The 21858-nt window shown below is 49.2% G+C and overlaps 1 protein-coding gene across 2 annotated transcripts in view; it reads left to right on the top strand.

The window, feature by feature from the left end:
• CARMIL3 (capping protein regulator and myosin 1 linker 3) overlaps window positions 1–21858 on the top strand; it is a 2002476-nt gene that overhangs the window by 1012489 nt on the left and 968129 nt on the right. For both annotated transcript variants that reach the window (XM_069633925.1, XM_069633924.1), the window contains exon 26: window positions 5866–5979. In XM_069633925.1, coding sequence (XP_069490026.1) covers window positions 5866–5979 — 114 coding nt within the window. The remainder of the gene's footprint in view (window positions 1–5865; window positions 5980–21858) is intronic.

Raw genomic sequence — 21858 nt, 5'->3', positions numbered from 1 at the left:
CTATCAGAATTGTCCCTGGACCTAGTATGATAGCAACCTCGTCTGTCGCTCCCCCATCCCCTTGCTGTTCCCCCCCTCCCTCTAGCACTATCTGAAACGTTGTCAGGCCTAGTATGATAGTCGCTTGTTTTGTTCCTCCCCTCCCTTTCTGCACCCCTCTCCCTCACCTTTTGTTTTTCTCCGGCTCTACCAGAAATGTCTTCAGGCCTAGTACGGTAGTCGCCTGTCTGTTTCCATTTCCTTCCCACTCTCCCCCTCCCTTCGTTATCTATGTCTTAGCTCTTGCACTATCTGAAATGTCGTCAGGCCGAGTATGATAGTTAATTTCACATCCTTACTGTTCAAGGCCTGTAAGAATGTCATTGTATTTTCCCTTGTTCCTTCCCTTGCCTTGAAGCGCTTTGAAACACTTTGTGTATGGGCGCTATATAAATAAACAATCATATCTTATCATATCATCATATCAGGTACTCTTCCCGGACCCCTCATGAAAAAAACCTACCGGTGCATAAATCGGAGGTGGAAAGAGACAACATGGCGTCAGGCTCTCATGCGTCATCGAGGTCGGTATCGAAAAAGCCATCGAAGGTAGTCGAGTCCAAGGTGTCGACAACTCAACCTAAAAAGGTGACGTCGAGTATACAGTCGACATCATCGAAGGCTCCTTCGACAGTGTTGATGGTCTCCACAATTCCTTCGATTCCTTTAAGGGCATCGAAAGCTACCTCAACAATATTGATGCTACAAAATCGACGCCATTGATGTTTTTGTCGATGCCCATGCCTATACCAATGGAAAAACCTATACCACCTGAAAATGTTTTTCTTCTTGAAAGTAGACATGATTTTTTTAGGACCATGTCATCCATATATGAGGGAGAGTCATCAGCAGATGAAGAGGTTTCTTCTGCTAGTGTTAAATTCGGCAAACGACCAGCCACTGAGGAGTTAGTTGACCCTCAATCTAAGATACAAGATTTACATGAATGCTTGCAATCAGCAAGTGGTCTGGATACCTCTCCAGAATACGAATTCGAAAAACCAGACCCAGCAGAACATGCTGATGCGGGCTACAGAAAATTAATGGTTAGACTCACTGAATTCATGGGATGGGGTAGAAATGTACCTGTCTATCAAGATGATGACATGACTGATATCCTTTCAGGAGGACCTCAGCAAGACCCCATACTTCCCTTTCATATAGCCTTACAAAGGAGGGTTAATTCTTCATGGGAACATCCTGAAGCCATTCCAGCAGTTAATAAAAAGTTTGTGTCAAAACATAAAGCCTGTAATTCTGACCCAGAGTACTTAAGCAAATACCCATCTCCAGAAAGTCTGGTCGTTCAAGCAGCTACCTCTACTAGAAATGATGCATATCCCAATATTCCCCCGGATATGATGATAAAAAGGTTGATGCATGGTCCAGGAAGATTTGTACGTCAGGGAGCATGGCTTTAAAATCCACTAATGTAACTTGCACCCAAGCAAGGTTTACATATACCTTGTGGGACTGTATGTCAGCAGCAGCTGAAGATATCCATGAAGGTGAGGAACTTGATGGTTTTCTAGCCATAATAAGGGATGGAAAGGAGGCTTCAGGAGAATTCTTTCAATCAGGTTTGGACACAGCTGACAGTATCAGTAGGTCCATGGCGTCTAGCACGGTGCTACGTAGATTTGCGTGGCTAAGAAGGTCGGGTTTTGCACCGGATGTGCAATCCAGGCTTCTTAATATGCCATTTGACGGCTCAAGGTTGTTTGGCAGCAAGGCGGATGAAAGTTTGGAGAAGCTGCAGACCTCCAAAACGGCCGCAAAATCTCTGAGTGCCGCTATAAAACAACCTCAACAACGCCCCTACACAGGCTCATCTTCCTGGACGGGTCATCCTTTTCGTTTTTATTCCTCTATTGGAAAAGGAAGAGGACAGGCCAGTCAGAGAGGCCAAAGGAAATTTCCTCAGGGGCGAGGAAAAGGTGCTAGACCTGCCCCAGCAGCGGCATCTGTCCCTTCAGCCGCTGCTGCAGCTGCCGCAAAACCACTCTGAGGTTTTGACCCACAAGACCCCAGTGGGAGGCAGGATCTCACAGCATCTGGAAGAATGGCGGGGCCTTACTTCAGATGCTTGGGCACTGGAAACAGTATCCCAAGGTTACTGCCTACCTTTACAAAGGAAACCTCAGAATCACCCACCGGGATACAACTCTGTCAAACATCCAGATCCGCTCCTGTTGCAGGAAGCCTTAACCCTGCTACAGAAAGATGCAATAGAACATGTACCTGTAGCGGAGAGGAACAAGGGTTGATATTCCCCATATTTCCTCATTCCAAAGAAGGACGGAGGACTGAGACCCATCTTGGACTTGAACAAGTTCGTAAGGAAGGACAAGTTCAAGATGGTCACACTTTCTCAGATCCTTCAGGCTCTCCAACTCCAGGATTGGTTGGTATCATTGGACCTTCAGGATGCTTACTCTCATGTGCCAATCCATCTCAAGCACAGAAAGTACCTGAGGTTTGCGATTGGCAATGCACACTATCAGATTCGAATTCTGCCATTCGGGTTAACCTCCGTCCCAAGAGTTTTCACCAAGTTGATGGCGGTGGTGGCAGCAAGTCTCAGGAGAGGGGGGATTCATGTCTACCGCTAACTGGATGATTGGATGATCAGGGCACATTCTCCAGAACAAGCCCAGGATCATCTGTCCAAGACTTGCCACTTCCTTCACAAACTAGGGTTTTCTCTGAATTTAAAAAAGTCAAACATGATACCTTGACAGAAACTCCAGTTTATTGGAGCAGTCCTGGATACTTGCTCGGGCAAAGCCTCGGCTCCAGAAGAGAGCTCACCACATTCTGCAGATGGTAACAAAATTCCAGTATCTACCGGCCTTCGATTTTCTCAGGTTGCTTGGCCTGATGGCATCCTGCATTTTTCTGGTACCAGAAGCCAGATTGAGAATGAGATCCCTTCAATGGGCTCTCAGGACTCAATTGTCCCAATTCTCAGGGGAAATGTCAGATGTATTGCAGGTTCCAGCCAAAGTAGCACAGGATCTACAATGGTGGGCTTGCAGACATCATATCCTCAGAGGAGAATCTTTTTGGCAACAATGGCCGGAGATAACAGTAGTAACGGACAACTCACTCACTGGGTGGGGAGCTCACACCAGTGGGTTGACAATCAGCGGTCGTTGGTCTCCATCGGAGTCCAAACTACACATCAACCTTTTGGAGCTAAGGGCGATCAGACTAGCGCTGGAGGCCTTCCTTCCCTGTGTACGGGGAAAGAATGTCCTGATAATGAGGGACAACACGGTGGCCATGTACTACCTCAACAAGAGAGGAGGAGTAGGGTCACTGCCACTGTGCAGAGAGGCAATGCAGCTCTGGTTCTGGGCAATACAAGAAGGGATCTCTCTATCGGCAGTTCATCTAGCTGGAGAGAAAAAAACACAGCGGTGGACGCTCTGAGCAGGCAGAGCACATTCTCCCACGAGTGGGAGCTACCTGAAGAAGTCATTCAAGAGATCTTCGCCCTTTGGGGAACCCCCCCAAGTGGATCTGTTCGCGACCGGTACCAACCGGAAGTGCAAACTGTACTGCTCTAGGGAATTTCCCCCGAGAGGAGCTCTAGGGGACGTGTTCGTGGTGGATTGGGAGTTTACACTTCTGTACGCATTCCTTACAGTCCCTGTGATCCCCCAAGTAATAAGGAGGTTGAGAAAGTTCAGGAAAACCATGATCCTAATTGCCCCGGATTGGGCCAGGAGAATGTGGTACCCGGACCTTCTGGGCATGTCCATCTGCCCTCCAATATGTCTTCCAAAAAGAGAGGATCTTCTCTTGTGAGAGGAAGGTCATGTTCTCCATCCGGAGGTCAACACGCTCAACCTTCATGCATGGCTTCTGAGAGGTTGAGATGTAAGGATTGGGACCTTCCAGATGACGTGATGGAGATTTTGCTTTCGGCCAGAAGGCCAGCAACCAAATCTCTGTATCGGTGTCGCTGGAACAAGTTCAGTAACTGGTGCAGGGAAAAGAATGTGGATCCATTTCAATGTTATATTCCCACAATGTGTCTCATTGCGCAACAGGCAAGGGGGCGATCCTACTAGCCTTGTACATTCGAATCGTGCAGGTTATTCATAATGTGCTTAATCGCGAGATCGGTTTGAAGCGTAGATTCGGGATTCAAACCTGTTTTGCTCAGTGTGGTCTTGCTTCCAAGACCCGTACATTGCCACAGAGCTATCCTCCCTTCAGAACCCTATAGAGAAGGATGATTGTCAGAAAGCCTGAGCAAGGCAAATTCTCTCAGTAGTCCCTCCATTTCCATTCATTCAAAAGACAAATCAGATGCTGCAAAAGAATCAAACTGATTCGAATAGTTTGTGGATTGTTTCACCAGTTTTCATTGGAGGAAGGATGGAGAGAAAAAGCACTGAAGGGGTGTATCAGTGCCCTAGAGAGAAAGTTGAAAGCCTGCTGATGGCTTTGTTTCAGATACTGGCAAAGACAAGATCAAGAAGAAGAGAAAAAGCTGAGAGTCTGGTTAGGGCTATAACTCAGACCTGTCACCGGTGGGTGAAAACAGAAGCAAGGGGAATAACGAATACCTGCCGGTGGGAGTATACCAGAGGGATTGCTCCTGGCTCAGGAACATGACCATAAGCTATTGGGTGATATCGATGTCCAAATCAGTAATTAAGTGCAGTGGGTGTCTTGCTGGTAAGTAAAGTAAAGAAGTGAGCTGGGTGCTATATCCCTTGGATTGTGATGTCAAGGAGCAAACTGGGAGCTATATCTCTGAGCATGCATATTGGAGCCAAGAAGCTAGCTGGATGTTACATTCCAGAGGCTGTGTTTTAGATTAGACAATCTTGAAAGGGCTGGTGGTCTACCATGTTGCATAAACCTACTCTGAAACCTTTAGTAAAGTGTCCTTCTTAAGTTCTTGTTGGAGCCCTAGGCCCTATAGGTGTTCACCCCACTCATCCTGTTGCTTGTGAATAAAGTAGAGTGACATTTGTGGCTAGTCTGTGTTCTGTTGGTCCTCTGTCATGTAGGGCAGCTACACATCCCACCACTGATGACTTTTACAGTGGTATATTATAAATCCCTCCTCTTGAGCAGATATCAGTTTTGACTGGGAGGTTTTATGAAATGTGTGTGTTTCATTCTTGTTAATATGTATGCTGTATGCCCCAGTACTTCCAGTTTTTGAATGTCCAAAAGATGAGCAAAGATGTATAGCATGGCCGACTAATTAAATAATACCCTTATGTTTATTTAAGCACTCTTTGTTATTGCTCCTCTTCAAAACACAGACTGAAACGTACTTGCTGGAAAATAGTATGCTACAATATTTGTTGCATGGCTTAAACTTCTTGGTAAATAGACGTTAGCAACATGAGCAGTGAAAGTGGCCTAGCATGCACAGGGGCACACAGTAAGAACAATTTAAAAATGTCAACCGACAGCATTATTTAAAACAAAACGATCTCTTCCCTGGCCTGGCATTAAAGCAGGGATCTCAAAAACGTGTGAAAGAGACACACCTAGAATGCTGAATGCAGTATGACTGTATGTTCATTTACTCGCATATTTTTTTATAGCTATTTTCATTCTTTTCTCTAATTGTATGTCTCTCATGTTCCTGCTCAGCGCTTCTTTGCTACTGAAATATAATAAAGCTTACAGAGCCTCTAGTGTGCCAGTCTGACTACTTTGTTGAATACAATATCTCTGCCACAAAATCCTCCATGTTTGATACTCTATATTGTGTTGGTCTTGAACCACAAACAGCCTGGTATAGCATTTCAGGGCTTTCCATCACTATTCTCATGCTATGATTTTTTACAGCTTTTTCCGAGCCTTTATGAACTTGGACACATTCTGGCCAGCGATGGGCCTGTACGCCACCGACTGGAATCGGTGGCTACTGAAGTCTCTAAGGCAGTGGACAAGGAGCTGCAGGTGAGGAATATATCCTTCTAGGAAGAGTGGTGAGTGTGGTGTTGGTTTCTAGGGAGGACAAAGAAGCACACAGTTTTGATCAAACTCCATGAGGAAATAATAGTGCAGGTGGGATGTAATTTCTCAAAACCAGCTAAAGCAGTCCGTAACTTCAGAGTAAGCCATCCCCTGGTATGAGAGGGATTGCCGGGAGGCCAAGGGGAGGTTCATTGGGGCCGCAAAGATCCAAGGCCCCAGAGGTGTGCTGAGGTCAGACGGGTAAGAGGCGAAAATCGCAAGATGCTGAAGGACAAGAAGAGTGGGTGGCATGACTATTTATGGAAGGCACTCCTGGAAGCTATAGGCTGCAGGCATTCCACGGGTTTTTGGTCTAAGATGGGGGGTGCTCACCAAGGGAGCCAAGGTCAGCCTCATGGCTCGATCCCTGGAGCAGTATGGGCAGAATACTACGGTAACCTCTACCGGGTAGATGGTGGGAGTGTGACGGATCCTACATCCATCAGGGAATGTGCTGTATCAACCAGGGCACCACTCCCTACTCCACTGATACTCACCAATGCCTAGGTAGAGCTTGCACCGGTGCGCCAAAAGATAGGTAAGGCACCGGGTCCTGACAGAGTACTGATAGACTTCTATAGAAATGAGTCTGTGGTCTGGGTACTGTATTTGACCAAACTATTCAACGTAGTGCTGTCTAGCACACAGGTCCCAGAGTCTTTGACCTCGGCAGAAATTGTCCCAATTCATAAAACGGGCCTGTATGACGACTCTGCTAATTTCAGACCTATTTCCCCTTTAGATGCTGGGGTACAGTGGGGTCCCTGCTAGATTTACTAATGAGCACGGGGACGGGGTGGTACTGGTCTCGCTGGAGGCTTATGAAGTTCAAGCATGCTAGGCAGCATTGTATGGGGCAGAACTTTGGGGACAAATGGAGATTCAGCCCCTTGTAGTGGCAGAGAACACATTCTTAAAAAAACATCATTGGACTGCCCATTACTGCCCCGAATATTCTAGTGTTACTGGAAACTGGCCTACAAGGGTTTGAGATGATTTGAAAACTGCGCCCGGTCTTTTATTGGGCCCGTTTATGGTCAAATGACCATCTGTGCAAATATAAAGAGGCAGTCTTGAATGTTCTGTCCCAGCAAGGGAGCAGCTCTCTGAAGGGGGCTGCCCACGTGAAAAGTCATTTGGGACAGCTGGGCTTGGGGGAATATTGGTCTAATCCCTCTGTTATAATATCTGTGTCTAAGGAAGTGATCAAGAGCGCAGCTGGGGCTAAGGGGCTAAGGCACGGCGTGATATCCTGGTGAAATCCAAGGTCTCAAAGCCACTGGTCTGACACCTTGTTATTAAGAAACGGGTCGGTTGCGAAGAGTACCTGGATTAGGTCACCTCCGTGTGGGAAAGAGCTATGTACCTAAAGCTCTGCATTGGTATTTTGCCCACAGCTGCACTCCAGCACAAATGGAATGATGCAGTTTCTGCAACATGTATTCTTTGCAGTGAGGTGGGCCACACTTTGCAACATTATCTACTCCTCTGCTGGGGAATAAGCCCTTGAGGAACCATTTTGTGAAGCCCTTATTCCTAAATCGCGGCTGCAGGATATTAAGCAAAGCGATGGCTAGGTGCCTCGATTCTGCAGACACTTTGTTTGTCTTCGCTACCAGCAATTGCCTGAGCTGCGCAGGGAGAATTCATAGGGGAAAGGCTAAGGAATTATCTCGGCCACTTTTAATCACCCATTTATTGACTCAATGTTTTGCTGACGATTCATTTTGTTGCTTTTTAAACTGCTTTTCACATGATGAATTTGTTCTTGATTGTAAGTTATTTGTGTGATAAGTGATTATGATGATGATGTATTTATTTAATGTGTATCACTTTTACGACTTTGTCGTCAAAATAAAGTTGTTGAAATGAAGCATATGTTTTTTCAGTTTGGGATTTTGTATATGTTGATAGACTTAGTATTAGATCGGCATTCCTATTTTGGGGATTCTAGGGTCACTTTTAGGGGCCCCTCAACCTTTTGCATTTGCCCCTGTCTGTTTTGGTTCTTTGATTTATTTTTAGTGGTTAGATGTACTTCTGAAGTCCCACTGCCGTTGCGACCCTTTAACCTTATGTAAAGTATATAGTATTGTGTTGCCCCTGAGGCATCCAGTGCAAGGGGTGCCTCCGAGGCTCCAGATTTTTGCCCTACTTTGACTGTGTCATTTTACATTAGTTTTGGGGAGCAGGTTCGTGGTATCTATGCTTTAGTTTTGGCTTCATCAAGCCCGTTGCACCTTTTTGCTATCCATTGGGGTACCAATGTTTAAAAAAAATAATAATCATACTTTATGCCATTTTGTTTTCTAGGATTTATGTTGACTATGATGTATGATGTAGGCCCAGAATTGCTGTTCTGACTATGTGGGCTCTTTGTGAGCCCTCATGGCTGCCTCCCTATTGGTCAAAACTGGTTTGGGCCAGTATATACTCCCTTGGACTTTCCCTCTTACTTTTTATGAGGGTGGCTGAGGCTAAGTGGCAGTCCCGGAGACGAACCAGAAAGATTGTTTCTCCAGCATGGGGTCTGGCATGGATTCACATCCTCGGTAAAGAAAAAATCAGTATCAGTTTCGTTTCTGATCTGTCTTTCTTAGTAGTAACCAATCACTGGTCTCTGGGTCATACTGCCCCCAGCCAATGACTGCCCTCTCCCTAAGCCCCGCCCATGGCAGGCATCCTCTGATTTTTACCGCACGCTCAAGTGTTGGGAGTCCTCGTGCTATAGCTCTCGAGCTTTTACTGCGTTTTGTGCTTTTTCAAAGAGATTTATCTCATTTTTTCGGTTAATTGAGCCTCAAGTTCCACCGTTTCTACTTCCGATCAACAGGGACCCGTTTCGGATTTACCTACGCCCCTCAAGGGTGAAGTTTTCATCGAGTTACGCTTCTTGGAGGATTCCAGAAGTTTCTGAGGCCTACCTCGTGGATGAGAAGAACATGGACCAGGATAAGGGAAGCTCGACTCCCGGCAAACTGTTCAGGATCTGCCCTGTATGCAACCTACAAAATGTGTTCAAGGAGGACGAGCATTCGAAATGCCTTTATTGCCTCCACGAGGACAAAACGCACGTGGAGAAGGACTGTGCGTTTTGCTTTAACATGACGGAGCGGACGATGAGGGATCACCGGACCCGTCTTTCCAACTGGCTGGAAGGCAAGAGCCCAGCAGGTGTGAAGAAGAAGAAGAAGTCTGAGCGGTCTTCTAAGTCCTGTGAGGGCGCCCCGGCAATGGAAGCCCAACAGAAGGCAAAGCACCGCGAGTCCACGGGCACCGGGAGTGCGGAACGGTCGGGCTCCTCGTCTGCCAGGCAGGACGCGCCTTCATCGAGGCCATCAACCACGAGCCAACGCTCTGGCTTGGGGAAGAGGAAATCCGAGACCCCGGCTAAGCTTCTGGAGAGGCCCCGGTCGATCTCGGAGGAACCAGCTGAGGCGGAGCGAGGCGGTGACCCTCCCCCTAAGGTGCAGGCCTCAAGCACAACCAAGGCGGCAAAGGCCTTGATCCACCCGGCTAAGGCCTCTATTGAGGGAGTCGCTGCGGCCCTGGCGAAGCCTGTGGAGGCTATCCCAGTGGAGGCGACCTCGGGGTCTAGAGTTTCCCTGCCTCCGCGGAGGGAATCCTCTTTTAAGCCCATCGAGAAGACCCCCGTGAAGACCCCGGTGTAAAAAGAGGGATAGGCGGTGGCCATTACGGACACCGACACAACTTCCGAGGAGGAACTGACCGAGAATTTGGAAAAGGCCCGGTCCCACGGGAGGAATCCCGACGAGGGGGACGACAAGAGCGAGGGTGGCAACGACGACGAGGTTCCCGTGGATGAGGAGCAACCGTCGTGCCCGTCACGCCCGTCGCAGCCCGAGCCGCGGGACAACTCAGTGGCCATTTTGACGGCAATCCAAGCCTTATGCACAGAGAAAAGGAAGAGACTCCCCATACCCCCGACGGACGACCCGGCTGATCTGGGTCCGTCGGGAAGCCCTCCAAACAAGAGGAGGAGAATTCATCCAGTGCCCCTTCAGCCCTCACGGCCTTCTCAGCCTTTGTTGACTTCCCCGATCCCGAGGGACGACACAGGAACAGACACGGCCACGACGGATGACGACGGCGGTGATGACGGGACTGACTGTCCGTCTCCGATCCCTTGGGCGTCCCCACGCGACGAGATTGGCTCCTTCCACACAATGATTGCCAGGGCATCCAAGCTTTTTCAGCTCTGCCCCGAAGAGAAGAAGAAGGAAGGCTTCCTCTACCAGCGGTGTGATGTCAGGATTAGTCAGGCGAGTACAAAGGCAGCGAATATGGCAAGGGAAATGTGCACTAAATCACACAGTGAAGAGCTTCAAATTAAACTGCGTGCACACAGGAACAACGACTCATATATGCTAGAACCCAGGAGTGCAAATAGAGTGTGACAACAAAACCAATATATGAAAAGGGATGTGGGGTAAGCACCTGACCGCGAGGAAAGTCGGCAAGCGCCTTACCCCCAATTGCTGTTACAGGTACTGACAGCGCTAAACCCACGTGGAGGGCAAGCAATGACAGGATCTGTGAACTAACACTCTTGATGGTATTAAATAAGGGAACTAAAGAACTGTACTCACGAGGACGAGATAAACCTCTTGAATGTCAGCTAGCCCACGAATCCTGTTGATGAAACTGGGACCCAGAAAGGCTAGAACAGCAATGGGAGGAAAACTAAATACCTAAGTTGGAATAGTGATTACAAATTAGTGAGGAAAACATAAGCATTCACACAGGAGCTAGCTACAACCGCACACCACACCTAATAATCAAATGGGAAATAAATGCAGAAGTGCAATGGAAAACCTGGAATGGATCCCAATAGAAAGTAAGGATCAGGAGCAGGGAAAAACGAAATAACCAATGCAAACTTCTCCCTACCCCTCCAAGGAAAAGACAGGAAGCTAATCAAAGAGGAAGGCTAAGGCATACGGGTTTACAGCAGCAAAGGACAGAGTCAAAGAAATATAGAACACAGACAAACTGGGCTGCATCTAAAAGGGGAAAGCACTGAGAAATGCTGCCTGCAAACAGAGGAAGACAAAAAGGGAATCAAGGGAGCAGAAATCAATTAGCGCATGAATCCAAGATTCAGGGCGGAGGAACAAGAAAACAGGAACTAGGAACTAGGTACAAAGGCAAGGAACAAGGAACAAGGGACTAGTCACAACAGGAACACTGCAAACGATGACCAGCGCTGGACTGAAGTAAGACTGAGGCTTTTAAAGCTGCTTAACGAGCACACGCCTCAGGTGTGCTGATTGCTGCACCTGCAGCCACAGGTGTTGCCTATCCTCCACCCAACCTTGTCCTGCAAGGGTGGAGGTGAAGCAGTGGGCCAGGCATTCTGGGAAGCATAGTCATTTGGTTAAAGAAGCATGCTGGCTGCCAAAAACCTGGAATGGATCCGGAAGGGAAGTAGCTTGGAAAATAGGGTTTTAGCGCTCCCCATTCATCACAGCACTGTAGCATAAGGTTCGGAGGAAAAGTCCAGTAGGGAATAAACCCCAAATCATGCCCCCAAGTGGTGGGAACGGGAGCGAAGGGAGCGAGTCGTGACAGTATACCCCCTCCTACGGCCGTCTTCGGGTGCCCGCCACCCGCACGAGACATCTTCTTTCCATGATGGGAGTGCTTTTTCTTTGGAGGTTGCACTGATGGAAATGGTGGCCTGTGGGCAAAGGCAGATGGACTTCCATGATAGGAGTGCTTTGTCTTTGGAGGTGGTACTGATGGAAACGGTGGCTTCTGGTGAGGAAGAGACTCATGGTTCGAAGAAAGGCATGAAGGACTTGCAGGACCTGAAGCAGAGTTGGAAGGTCCAGGAAGCTCAGTCACTGGGAGTGGACCCTTATAAGTCTTTGAGGAGGGAGGCAGGCTGGTGCAACATGCCTTAGACAATGGTAGAAGCCCTGTTAGCCTTTCTGCCGAGAGTGGACATGCGGGAGGTGAGGAAATTGCTGGCTTCAGGAAAGGTTTATGTTCAGCCATTAGAGAAGGTGGCGGCTGAGGTAGAGGTTCAGATTTTCTTCTGTCATCCATCTGGGAAAAGGCTTGTGGTTGAAAGTGACTAAGGTTTGACTGCACATGTTCTACGCCTTGGAGACCTGAAAGTCCAATGGGTTGTACAAGGCTGGTACTCCTGGTGACAGTCGTGTAACCACCTTGTTGCACGTGGGATACAACAGCAGGGACGTTTGGCATACTGATAGGAGTGATAGACGCAGTACTTGGTATTTCAGGCACACTCGCAGAAGGAGCAATAACAGACACATTTTGAACTGCAGCAGTCATTCCCTTCCTTTGGCTACTAGCACCCAACTGGTGCTTCTTGGCGGAATTCTGTTGCACAAGTCCTGTAGGTAATACGCCGGTCTGCACCACCCCCTGTGCACACCCAGGTGAGTGGTTCTGACTCACCACTTGGTCCAGCTTGATGACTCTGAAGCGGGAGCTGGCAAAAGTCTCAAACTCTGATGCTGCATTTTTTGGAGGCTCTGATGCTAAAGTGAAGCAGTTGGGAGAATCGTATTGTGGAAAAGGCAGGCATTCTGGTGCTCTTCCTGAAGCAAAAGAAAGGCAAGCTAGACGTTCATCGACAGTAAATGGTTGGGATTCAGGAGGAATCGCTGGAGCAGAAGAAAATAGAGCAGGATCTGATGGTGTAGACAGGTATACCTCTGATATTGGCAGCGAGGCTAAGCAGGATACAGGCGTCTCATGAACTGAAGGCAAATACTCAGTATACTCCGGGACTGAAGACATGCACTTTTGATGGACTACCGGAGGCTCTAAAGCTGAAGGATGATCTGCAGGATGAGTCACTGTAGCTGAAGACAGGCAGGCCAGGGGAAACCTTGAGGCTGAAGGCATGCAAGCTGAAGCAATCTCGGTTGCTGGATACAAACATGTCCAGGTCTTTGGGACTGGCTCTTGAGTAAATGGCAGACATGAGAGCGGTTCATTGGTTGAAGACACGTGTGCCAAAGATGACTGCAGGGCTGTGGATTGGATCATAGAAGAGTCAATGGTTGTAGGAGGACAGACAGAAGTCTCAGAAGTTGACAGACACATTGGTGGCTCAGGAATGGAGGGCACCTTTAGGGCAGTAGACTCCTTGGCACCAGTAACCAAAGACTGAGCTGTACCCTTGCAGTCCCTTTCTTTAGTGGGTGACACAGAGTCTCTTTCTTTGTAGAAGTCAAAATCAACCAGTGGAATCACCATAGTAAAGTCTCTGTTAATCAGGATTTCGTCAATTGTCCATTCGTCTGTTTTAGCTTCTGAAAGAGGCAGATTAACAATCAACAGTTCAGGAATCGCCTGCCGGTTTTTTGGTTCTGTATACTGTGGAATGAGTCCATCAGAACATGAAATCTGTACTGTCTCTGACTGTTCGTATTGATCAGAATTGGCAGAAGGAAGAGTGAACCCAGAGGTAACATCGTTTTCCACATCAGCTTTAACATCTACTTCAGTCTCAGCAGCTGTATCAAGAGCAGGGCCTAAGCCTACTGTAGTGACTGAATCTGTGTATGCCACCATTGTGGATTGTGTTTGGAAATCAGAAGCTTGTTTGTGTGCTAGCTCAGAATTATGACAAACTGCTACACAGGAAATTTTAGGTAAAGGAGTGGCTTGTAAATCTTCAGCTAACTGCAATCCCTGACAAACAGAACAATTGTTAGAAACTGTGTCCAGATTAAGCACTGTGCTAGACGAAAGACCTTCACTCCCAATAGATCTAACATATTGACAAATATCATGGTTTACCAAAGTCTCTGCACTCAGGGGCTGAACCGTGTTCACTTCCTCAACATCAACAGATAAAGTCTGAGGTGTATTCAGTAAAGAGTGCAAGGTTTTATTCTCCTCTTGTAAAGAAATGAATTATTGTCTTAACTCCTCAAGCTTAGCTCTTAGCATGCCCTGCATTAACTGTACATCACTATCAGTAGGCACAGGGGGAGGCATAGTGGCCTCATGGCTGGATCCTGCACTAGCAATCTGGATGTGCACCGATTGTACATTGTCCTCTACTGCTTGCAGGTTCTGTGATTTATAGTTTCTCTTACCAACTTGGTCTGTGTTTCCCTTAAGCAAACTATTGACATTAGACCTCTTGGCATTAGGGACTACAGTATGTACCTGTGCAAAGGAGTATGCTTTAGACTGAGGGTAGAAAACAGAAGTTATGCAAGGAACCCCTCCATTCTTTATGTTTGTACCATGAAACTGTTCTATCTGAGGTGAAGCACAACTGGAATCATGGGGTTCAACAACAGAGGTACTCTTGTATAATAAGTCTAACAGTGTGTTGTTTTCTGCGGCTAAGGCTTGCGCTGACATAGAATCGGGATCAAAACAAAAGATAGAACTAGGATCAGGCAATGTAGGATGTGCCATCCTATGGGAAAAATACTTTGCAAGTAAATGCCCATTCGTGACAAGGAGTTCATTTAAGTCAGGACTAGTGATTTGACTGTCACAGGTAAATGTAGGGGAAGCTTTCTGTACAAACTTGTTAGAGGCCTTGCTGCCTTTCTTTCTTAAACTTGCCATATTCAATGGGAATCTTGGGCTGGTCATTCTGTCAGGATTAGTCAGGCGAGTACAAAGGCAGCGAATATGGCAAGGGAAATGTGCACTAAATCACACAGTGAAGAGCTTCAAATTAAACTACGTGCACACAGGAACAACGACTCATGTATGCTAGAACCCAGGAGTGCAAATAGAGTGTGACAACAAAACCAATATATGAAAAGGGATGTGGGGTAAGCACCTGACCGCGAGGAAAGTCGGCAAGCGCCTTACCCCCAATTGCTGTTACAGGTACTGACAGCGCTAAACCCACGTGGAGGGCAAGCAATGACAGGATCTGTGAACTAACACTCTTGATGGTATTAAATAAGGGAACTAAAGAACTGTACTCACGAGGACGAGATAAACCTCTTGAATGTCAGCTAGCCCACGAATCCTGTTGATGAAACTGGGGCCCAGAAAGGCTAGAACAGCAATGGGAGGAAAACTAAATACCTAAATTGGAATAGTGATTACAAATTAGTGAGGAAAACATAAGCATTCACACAGGAGCTAGCTACAACCGCACACCACACCTAATAATCAAATGGGAAATAAATGCAGAAGTGCAATGGAAAACCTGGAATGGATCCCAATAGAAAGTAAGGATCAGGAGCAGGGAAAAACGAAATAACCAATGCAAACTTCTCCCTACCCCTCCAAGGAAAAGACAGGAAGCTAATCTAAGAGGAAGGCTAAGGCATACGGGTTTACAGCAGCAAAGGACAGAGTCAAAGAAATATAGAACACAGACAAACTGGGCTGCATCTAAAAGGGGAAAGCACTGAGAAATGCTGCCTGCAAACAGAGGAAGACAAAAAGGGAATCAAGGGAGCAGAAATCAATTAGCGCATGAATCCAAGATTCAGGGCGGAGGAACAAGAAAACAGGAACTAGGAACTAGGTACAAAGGCAAGGAACAAGGGACTAGTCACAACAGGAACACTGCAAACGATGACCAGCGCTGGACTGAAGTAAGACTGAGGCTTTTAAAGCTGCTTAACGAGCACACGCCTCAGGTGTGCTGATTGCTGCACCTGCAGCCACAGGTGTTGCCTATCCTCCACCCAACCTTGTCCTGCAAGGGTGGAGGTGAAGCAGTGGGCCAGGCATTCTGGGAAGCATAGTCATTTGGTTAAAGAAGCATGCTGGCTGCCAAAAACCTGGAATGGATCCGGAAGGGAAGTAGCTTGGAAAATAGGGTTTTAGCGCTCCCCATTCATCACAGCACTGTAGCATAAGGTTCGGAGGAAAAGTCCAGTAGGGAATAAACCCCAAATCATGCCCCCAAGTGGTGGGAACGGGAGCGAAGGGAGCGAGTCGTGACATGCGAGGCCAAGAGGAAGACGGTCCTCGCGGTGCTGTTGCTGGATGACATCTGGGACGAGGGACTTGCCTTTTTCAAGAACCCGTCCAGGACACCTGCCAAGAGGGACCGGTATGAGAAGAAGTACCGGGTCCCCGATGCCGCCCCGTTGTGCCTTAGGGCACACCCGACCCCGGATTTGGTTGTCTCTGCAGCGGCCAAGAAGAAAGTGGGAGGGGCATCGGCCTCATCTTCAACTTCCCCACCGGACGGCAAGGGAAAGAAGCTGGACGCCATGGGACGACGAGTCATCTCGTCGGCGGCGACGACAATTAAGGGCCAACGCCCTAGCGATTGTGGCCTGCTACGACAGAGAATTTTGGTACAAGATCGCCCCCCTGTTGGACTTCCTCCCGGGCAACAAGAGGGCAGAGGCCCTGGCGATCCTACAGGAGGGTGAGGTGGCGTCGTACCACACCATAACTGTGGCCACGGACATTGCTGACACCGGTTTCTGCCAGTTGGGCAACGGCGTTTGCCTTCGACGGTGGAAGTGGCTCAAGGCGACGGATTTCCGCCAGGACGTGCAAGCTAAGGTTTTGGACATGCCCTTCGACGGGAGCAATCCGTTTGGAAAGACAGTGGATGAGTCGCTGCAGGCCATCAAGACCGACGCGGAGACGGCTCAGGCCTTGGGAGTTCTGCAGCAACGGCGGCCCCCCATTCGGAACTCCAGAGGCAAGCAAGGTGCCTCCAAAGGATTTGGCGGCGCCTCCTCGACCTACCGTCAAGCGGCCCGTTCCTCGTCGCAAGAAGCCTACAGGGGACGAGGCAAGTCAGGTGGATCTCGCTGTCGTCGCCAGGGAGGCCAAGGAGGCAAGGCTGCTTCCAAACAAGACTGAACCGGCCGTGGCATCGGGCCCCCACCGAAGCACCCCAGTGGGAGGCCGGCTGGCGAAGTTCATCAGTGTGTGGGAGTCCATCTCCACCGACCGTTGGGTGCTGGATGCCCTGGCCCACGGGCACACTCTGGAATTCCTAAAGAAGTGCCCCCGAATTCCTCCAGTGGCCAGGAAGGAAAATCACGTCCCTCAACTGCTGTTAGAGATTAGGGCGATGCTCAAGAAATGAGCCATCGATACTCGTCCCAAAGAGGCTCCGGAGTATACTCAAGATACTTCCTCGTCAGGAAGAAGACAGGAGGTTGGTGTCCCATCCTGGACTTGCATCGGCTAAACAAATACATCAAGGCGCAGAAGTTCCGGATGGTCACCCTCCAGCACGTGCTGGGACAGCTGGAGGAAGGCGACTTCCTAGCGTCGTTGGATCTGGAGGATGCATACTTTCACATCCCCATCTTAAAAGGACACCGAAAGTTTCTCAGGTTCGTAGTCCAAGGGCGGCACTACCAGTTCAAGGCCCTCCCATTCGGATTGAAGTCGGTGCCCAGGGTGTTCACCAAGTCCCTGGCCCCAGTGGCGGCGTAGCTGCGCCTGCAGGGGATCCACGTCTACCCCTACCTGGACGACTGGCTCATCCGAGCAGGGACAAGGGAACTCGCCGTCGAACACACGGCAAAGACCGTCCGGCTGCTCACAGACCTGGGATTCTCCATCAACTTCCCCAAATCCCACCTTGTTCCGTCACAGGTCGCACTGTTTCTGGGAGCCAAGCTCGATACAGTAGCGCAGTTGGCCTTGTCGTCGGAGGAAAGAACGCAGGCCATCCTGGGCAAGGTACAGCATCTGCTGGCCACGGACGTGGCCAGTGTGAGGTCCATCAAGTCCCTTCTCGGGATGATGTCCTCGTGCATCTACCTGGTGCACCTGTGCAGGCTTTGGATGCGTCCTCTGCAGGAGTTCCTCAACGCCCGTTTGACACAAGCGACGGACAGCTTCGAGGACAAGATCTCGCTCAACGAAGTATTCCGCCAGGCAGTTCGATGGTGGGGCACCCGCGCGCATCTCGCCGCGGGCACGGACTTTCAGACCCCAGCATACCAGGTGACGGTGGCGACGGAGGGGTGGGGAGCGCACACCGGAGATCTTCCCACGAGAGGCCTGTGGCTCCATATCAACATACTGGAGCTCCGAGCAGCGTTCTGGGCCCTCAAGTCATTCCTCCCATCCCTCAAGGGCAAGGTGGTGAGGATCTTCACCGACAACACCACCACGATGTTCTACATCCGGAAGCAGGAAGGAACCAGATCCCCAGCCCTACCCAAGGAAGCCCAGGATCTGTGGCACTGGGCCGTTGCCCAGGGGAGGTTTCTGGTGCCCTTTCATCTAGCAGGGATAAAAAACACCATCGCCGACTCGCTCAGCAGGGAGCTGCGCTCTTGCCACGAGTGGGAACTACGACAGGATCAAGTGGATCAACTCTTCCGGCGATGGGGCAAACCCCAAATTGACCTGTTCGCGACGGCGACGAACTCCAAGTGCCAGAGGTTAGCCAGCAGGTTCTCCCAGCCGAGGAGCATGGGCAATGCTTTCTCGTTCCCCTGGGACTGCCTGTTCCTGTATGCATTCCCGCCGTTGCCGTTGCTGCTCAGGCTCATCAACCAACTCAAGAGGTCCCGGTGCAGGATGATCCTCGTCGCACCGAGGTGGTCGAGACAGATATGGTTCCCGGACCTTCTGGACTTGTCAGCGTCCCGACCAGTCAAACTGTCGACAGACGTAGATCTTCTCTCCAGAGAAGAAGGCGCCATCTTCATCACGACCCGGAGACGCTGAACATGCAGGCCTGGCTCCTGCAGCACTAGAGTTTGGAGGGTACGATATCCCGGCTGACTGCAGAGAGGTTCTTGCAAAGGCCAGGGTGTCCTCAACGCTCAAGTGCTACGGACACAAGTGGAAGAGGTTCTCTGTCTGGTGCCGTGCGCAGAAGATTAACCCTCTACGGATTACAGCCCCTCAAGTGCTACCATACTAACTGTCGCTGGCCAAAGCTGGACTAGCTCACGCTTCCATCAAGATACATCTGGCAGCGATTTCCTAATACACCAGAACTGCAGGACGGTCATCCCTGTGGTCTCATCGCCTGGTGAAGGAGTTTATGAAAGGACTGTTCCGATTGTTCCCGCCGGTGAAGGCCCCAGCCCCGGCGTGGGAACTCAACGTGGTGCTGACAAGGCTCATGGGCTCGCCATTTGAGCCCTTGCATTCGGCTCCGTTGAAGTTTCTGTCGTGGAAGACCGCGTTCCTTGTAGCCATCACCTCTGCACGACGCGTGGGAGAGATTCAGGCCCTTTCCTGCAAGCCTCCATACTTGACTTTCCACGAGACGAAGGGTGGTGCTGAGGACGCACCCCTCCTTCATGCCCAAGGTGCCGTCGGACTTCCATCTCAACAAGCCCTTGGTGTTACCAGTCTTTTTCCCATCGCCTTCGTCGCTGGCCGAGAGGACTTTGCACTCGCTGGATGTAGCTAGAGCGCTGAAGTTCTACGTGGACCGAACAAAGAGTTTTCAGAAGACGTCACAGCTGTTTGTGAACTTTGGACCTGTGAACCAAGGCAAGGCTCCCTCGAAGGCTTCCATTTCCAGATGGCTCTCCGGCTGCATCATGCACTGTCATCGGTTGGAAAACCGACCGTTGCCCGGCTGTCCAAGAGCCCATTTGACCAGAGCGATCGCTGCTACCACAGCGTTCTTGTCTGGTGTGCCCCTGCTGGACATCTGCAGGGCTGCTACGTGGAGGTCGACGCACACCTTCACGAGATTCTACTGCGTCGACCGGGATTCCAGGGAGGAGTCCAGAATCGGCCAGGCAGTGCTGCGCAACCTGTTCGCTTAAGGTGAGCCTGGTGAGGAGGTAAGAGATGCTTAATGTTGAGTTTTATGTAATGCTTAATGTTGAGCCCCGCCACCTCCCGTGGTTGTGCATGTGTGTACTGCTATGTATTCTTATATTCATGAGCATGTGAATCCATGCCAGACCCCATGCTGGAGAAGGAACAAGTTACTTACCTGTAACTGTTGTTCGCCAGCATGGGTCTGGCATGGATTCACATGCAAACCCTCCTTCCTTCTCCTCTGCATCTCTTCACTTGGTCATACTGCCACTTTACGGGCTACCAAATCTGAGGATGGCAGCTAGGGGCGGGGCTTAGGGAGAGGGCAGTCATTGGTTGCGGGCAGTATGACCCAGAGACCAGTGATTGGTTACTACTAAGAAAGACAGATCAGAAACTAAACTGATACTGATTTTTTCTTTACCGAGTATTCCCAGCCTGATGACGGGGAATATTCATGAGCATGTGAATCCATGCCAGACCCATGGTGGAGAACAACAGTTACAGGTAAGTAACTTGTTCCTAATCTGACCTTTAGCCTCCAGCCACTTTTGGTGATTGGCTTGCTGGCCTTTGGCCAACACCCTTTCTGCAAGGGTATTTAGCCTTTGCCCTGCCCTGCCCCTCTCTCTTGGTTTCTTGTTTTGCAATGAGGAGGAAGGTGGTCTGCTGACCTGCTTGAGGTGAATTTTGCTATGATCTCTCTATTCATGCCATTTTAAGCCCAGGCTTGGCCATACGGGCTAAGTACAGTGACTTGGGTATATCCCAGTTTTGGATTTTTGCCCATGCAGGTCCAGTCTGGGCCCCTGAAGTCTCCCCATACCAGCTTCATTGAGCCTTCCTTGCAAGGGCCATTGTCTGGGCTGTTTACAGGTGCCAGCCACTGTTTACCGCTAGGATCATCTGCTTGGATATGTGAACCTCATTTCCAGAAGGTGGTTGGTGCCTCAACTGCCCACCAGATCTCCAGCTTAGGATGTCCCAGGGTGCCACCAGCCATTGTCCCCATCCTGGGACCATTTTCTGCTGAGCAGACCACCTTCATGCACCAACCAGCCACCCCAGAGCTGTCTTCACGTGTTCCTTTGCCTTTCCTGGGTCTTCCTTGCCAAAATCTTTGATGTAGGCTTCAGGACAGATGTTGTGGAAAGGTCCTCCGTTCTTTTCCTGTGTCACTGTGGGTCATTGCTGGATAAGGGTGCCAGACCCTGAGAATCGAATCCTGAAAGCTGAACCTGTGGAAAAGAGCCATTTACTCACCGGGTTGTTGCATGCTGTTGGAGCCGTTTCCGCCTAAACTACCAACGTGAGTACTTACCTTTGGGCCCTTGGGTGGGAGACCTTTCAAAATACTCACCATCAGGGTCCCTTTGGTCTGGTTAAAGCTTCCTTGGAGGCAAGTCTTTACCAAAGTGTCCATACAGTTCTATTGGGGGCCTCCTATTTTGCTGCTTCTTCCTCTGGGGCTCTTGGGCGCTCTTACGACTTCTGGAACACTTGTTGGGGTTTCCTGTTGCCTTCCTCAGGGTTGCTCACTGCGGAATCTTCACCTGCGGGGTAGATCAGACGTACTTTCACTAAAGCAAATGGGGCATTGACTCTCTCACATTCATTCCAGTGGAACTGTGAACCTACTCCAGAACTCTCCTAAAATTGGCTCTTGGGTACGTACCTGCTTGTGGACATTGTTCCTGGATCCCCTAGGAGGTCAGTGAGATCTGGACCAGGAAATGTGTTTTTTTTTTCAATTACCTGTGATTTTATATCCTTTTTTAAAGTCACCCCCTTCATTTATGTTCTTTTGAATGCACTTTAAACACTGTGACTAATTGGTACAGTCCGTTTATTTTTCCCTGAAATGCATAAGGAAGGTAATTGTATCTAAAATGTCTTATTGGTCTGGGAAGGTTTTAGTCTATGGTTTACAACTGTTTCCTCCTCTCTATGGCTTTGATGTCCTATTTGTGCCTGCGGATTAATACTAATATAAGGTGCTAGGGGTTAAATTTAACATAGCGTATAGTATTATAGGTCGTAGGGATTTGTAACATTTATTTCCTACTTGTAAAAATGTGTTTCTCCCTATTTCTACTTCACCCTACCATATGC

This window comes from Ambystoma mexicanum, chromosome 13 (assembly GCF_040938575.1).
Source record: "Ambystoma mexicanum isolate Mex_15411 chromosome 13, UKY_AmexF1_1, whole genome shotgun sequence".
NCBI classification, from domain to species: Eukaryota; Metazoa; Chordata; class Amphibia; order Caudata; family Ambystomatidae; genus Ambystoma; species Ambystoma mexicanum.
This window is presented reverse-complemented; position numbering and strand designations above follow the sequence as displayed.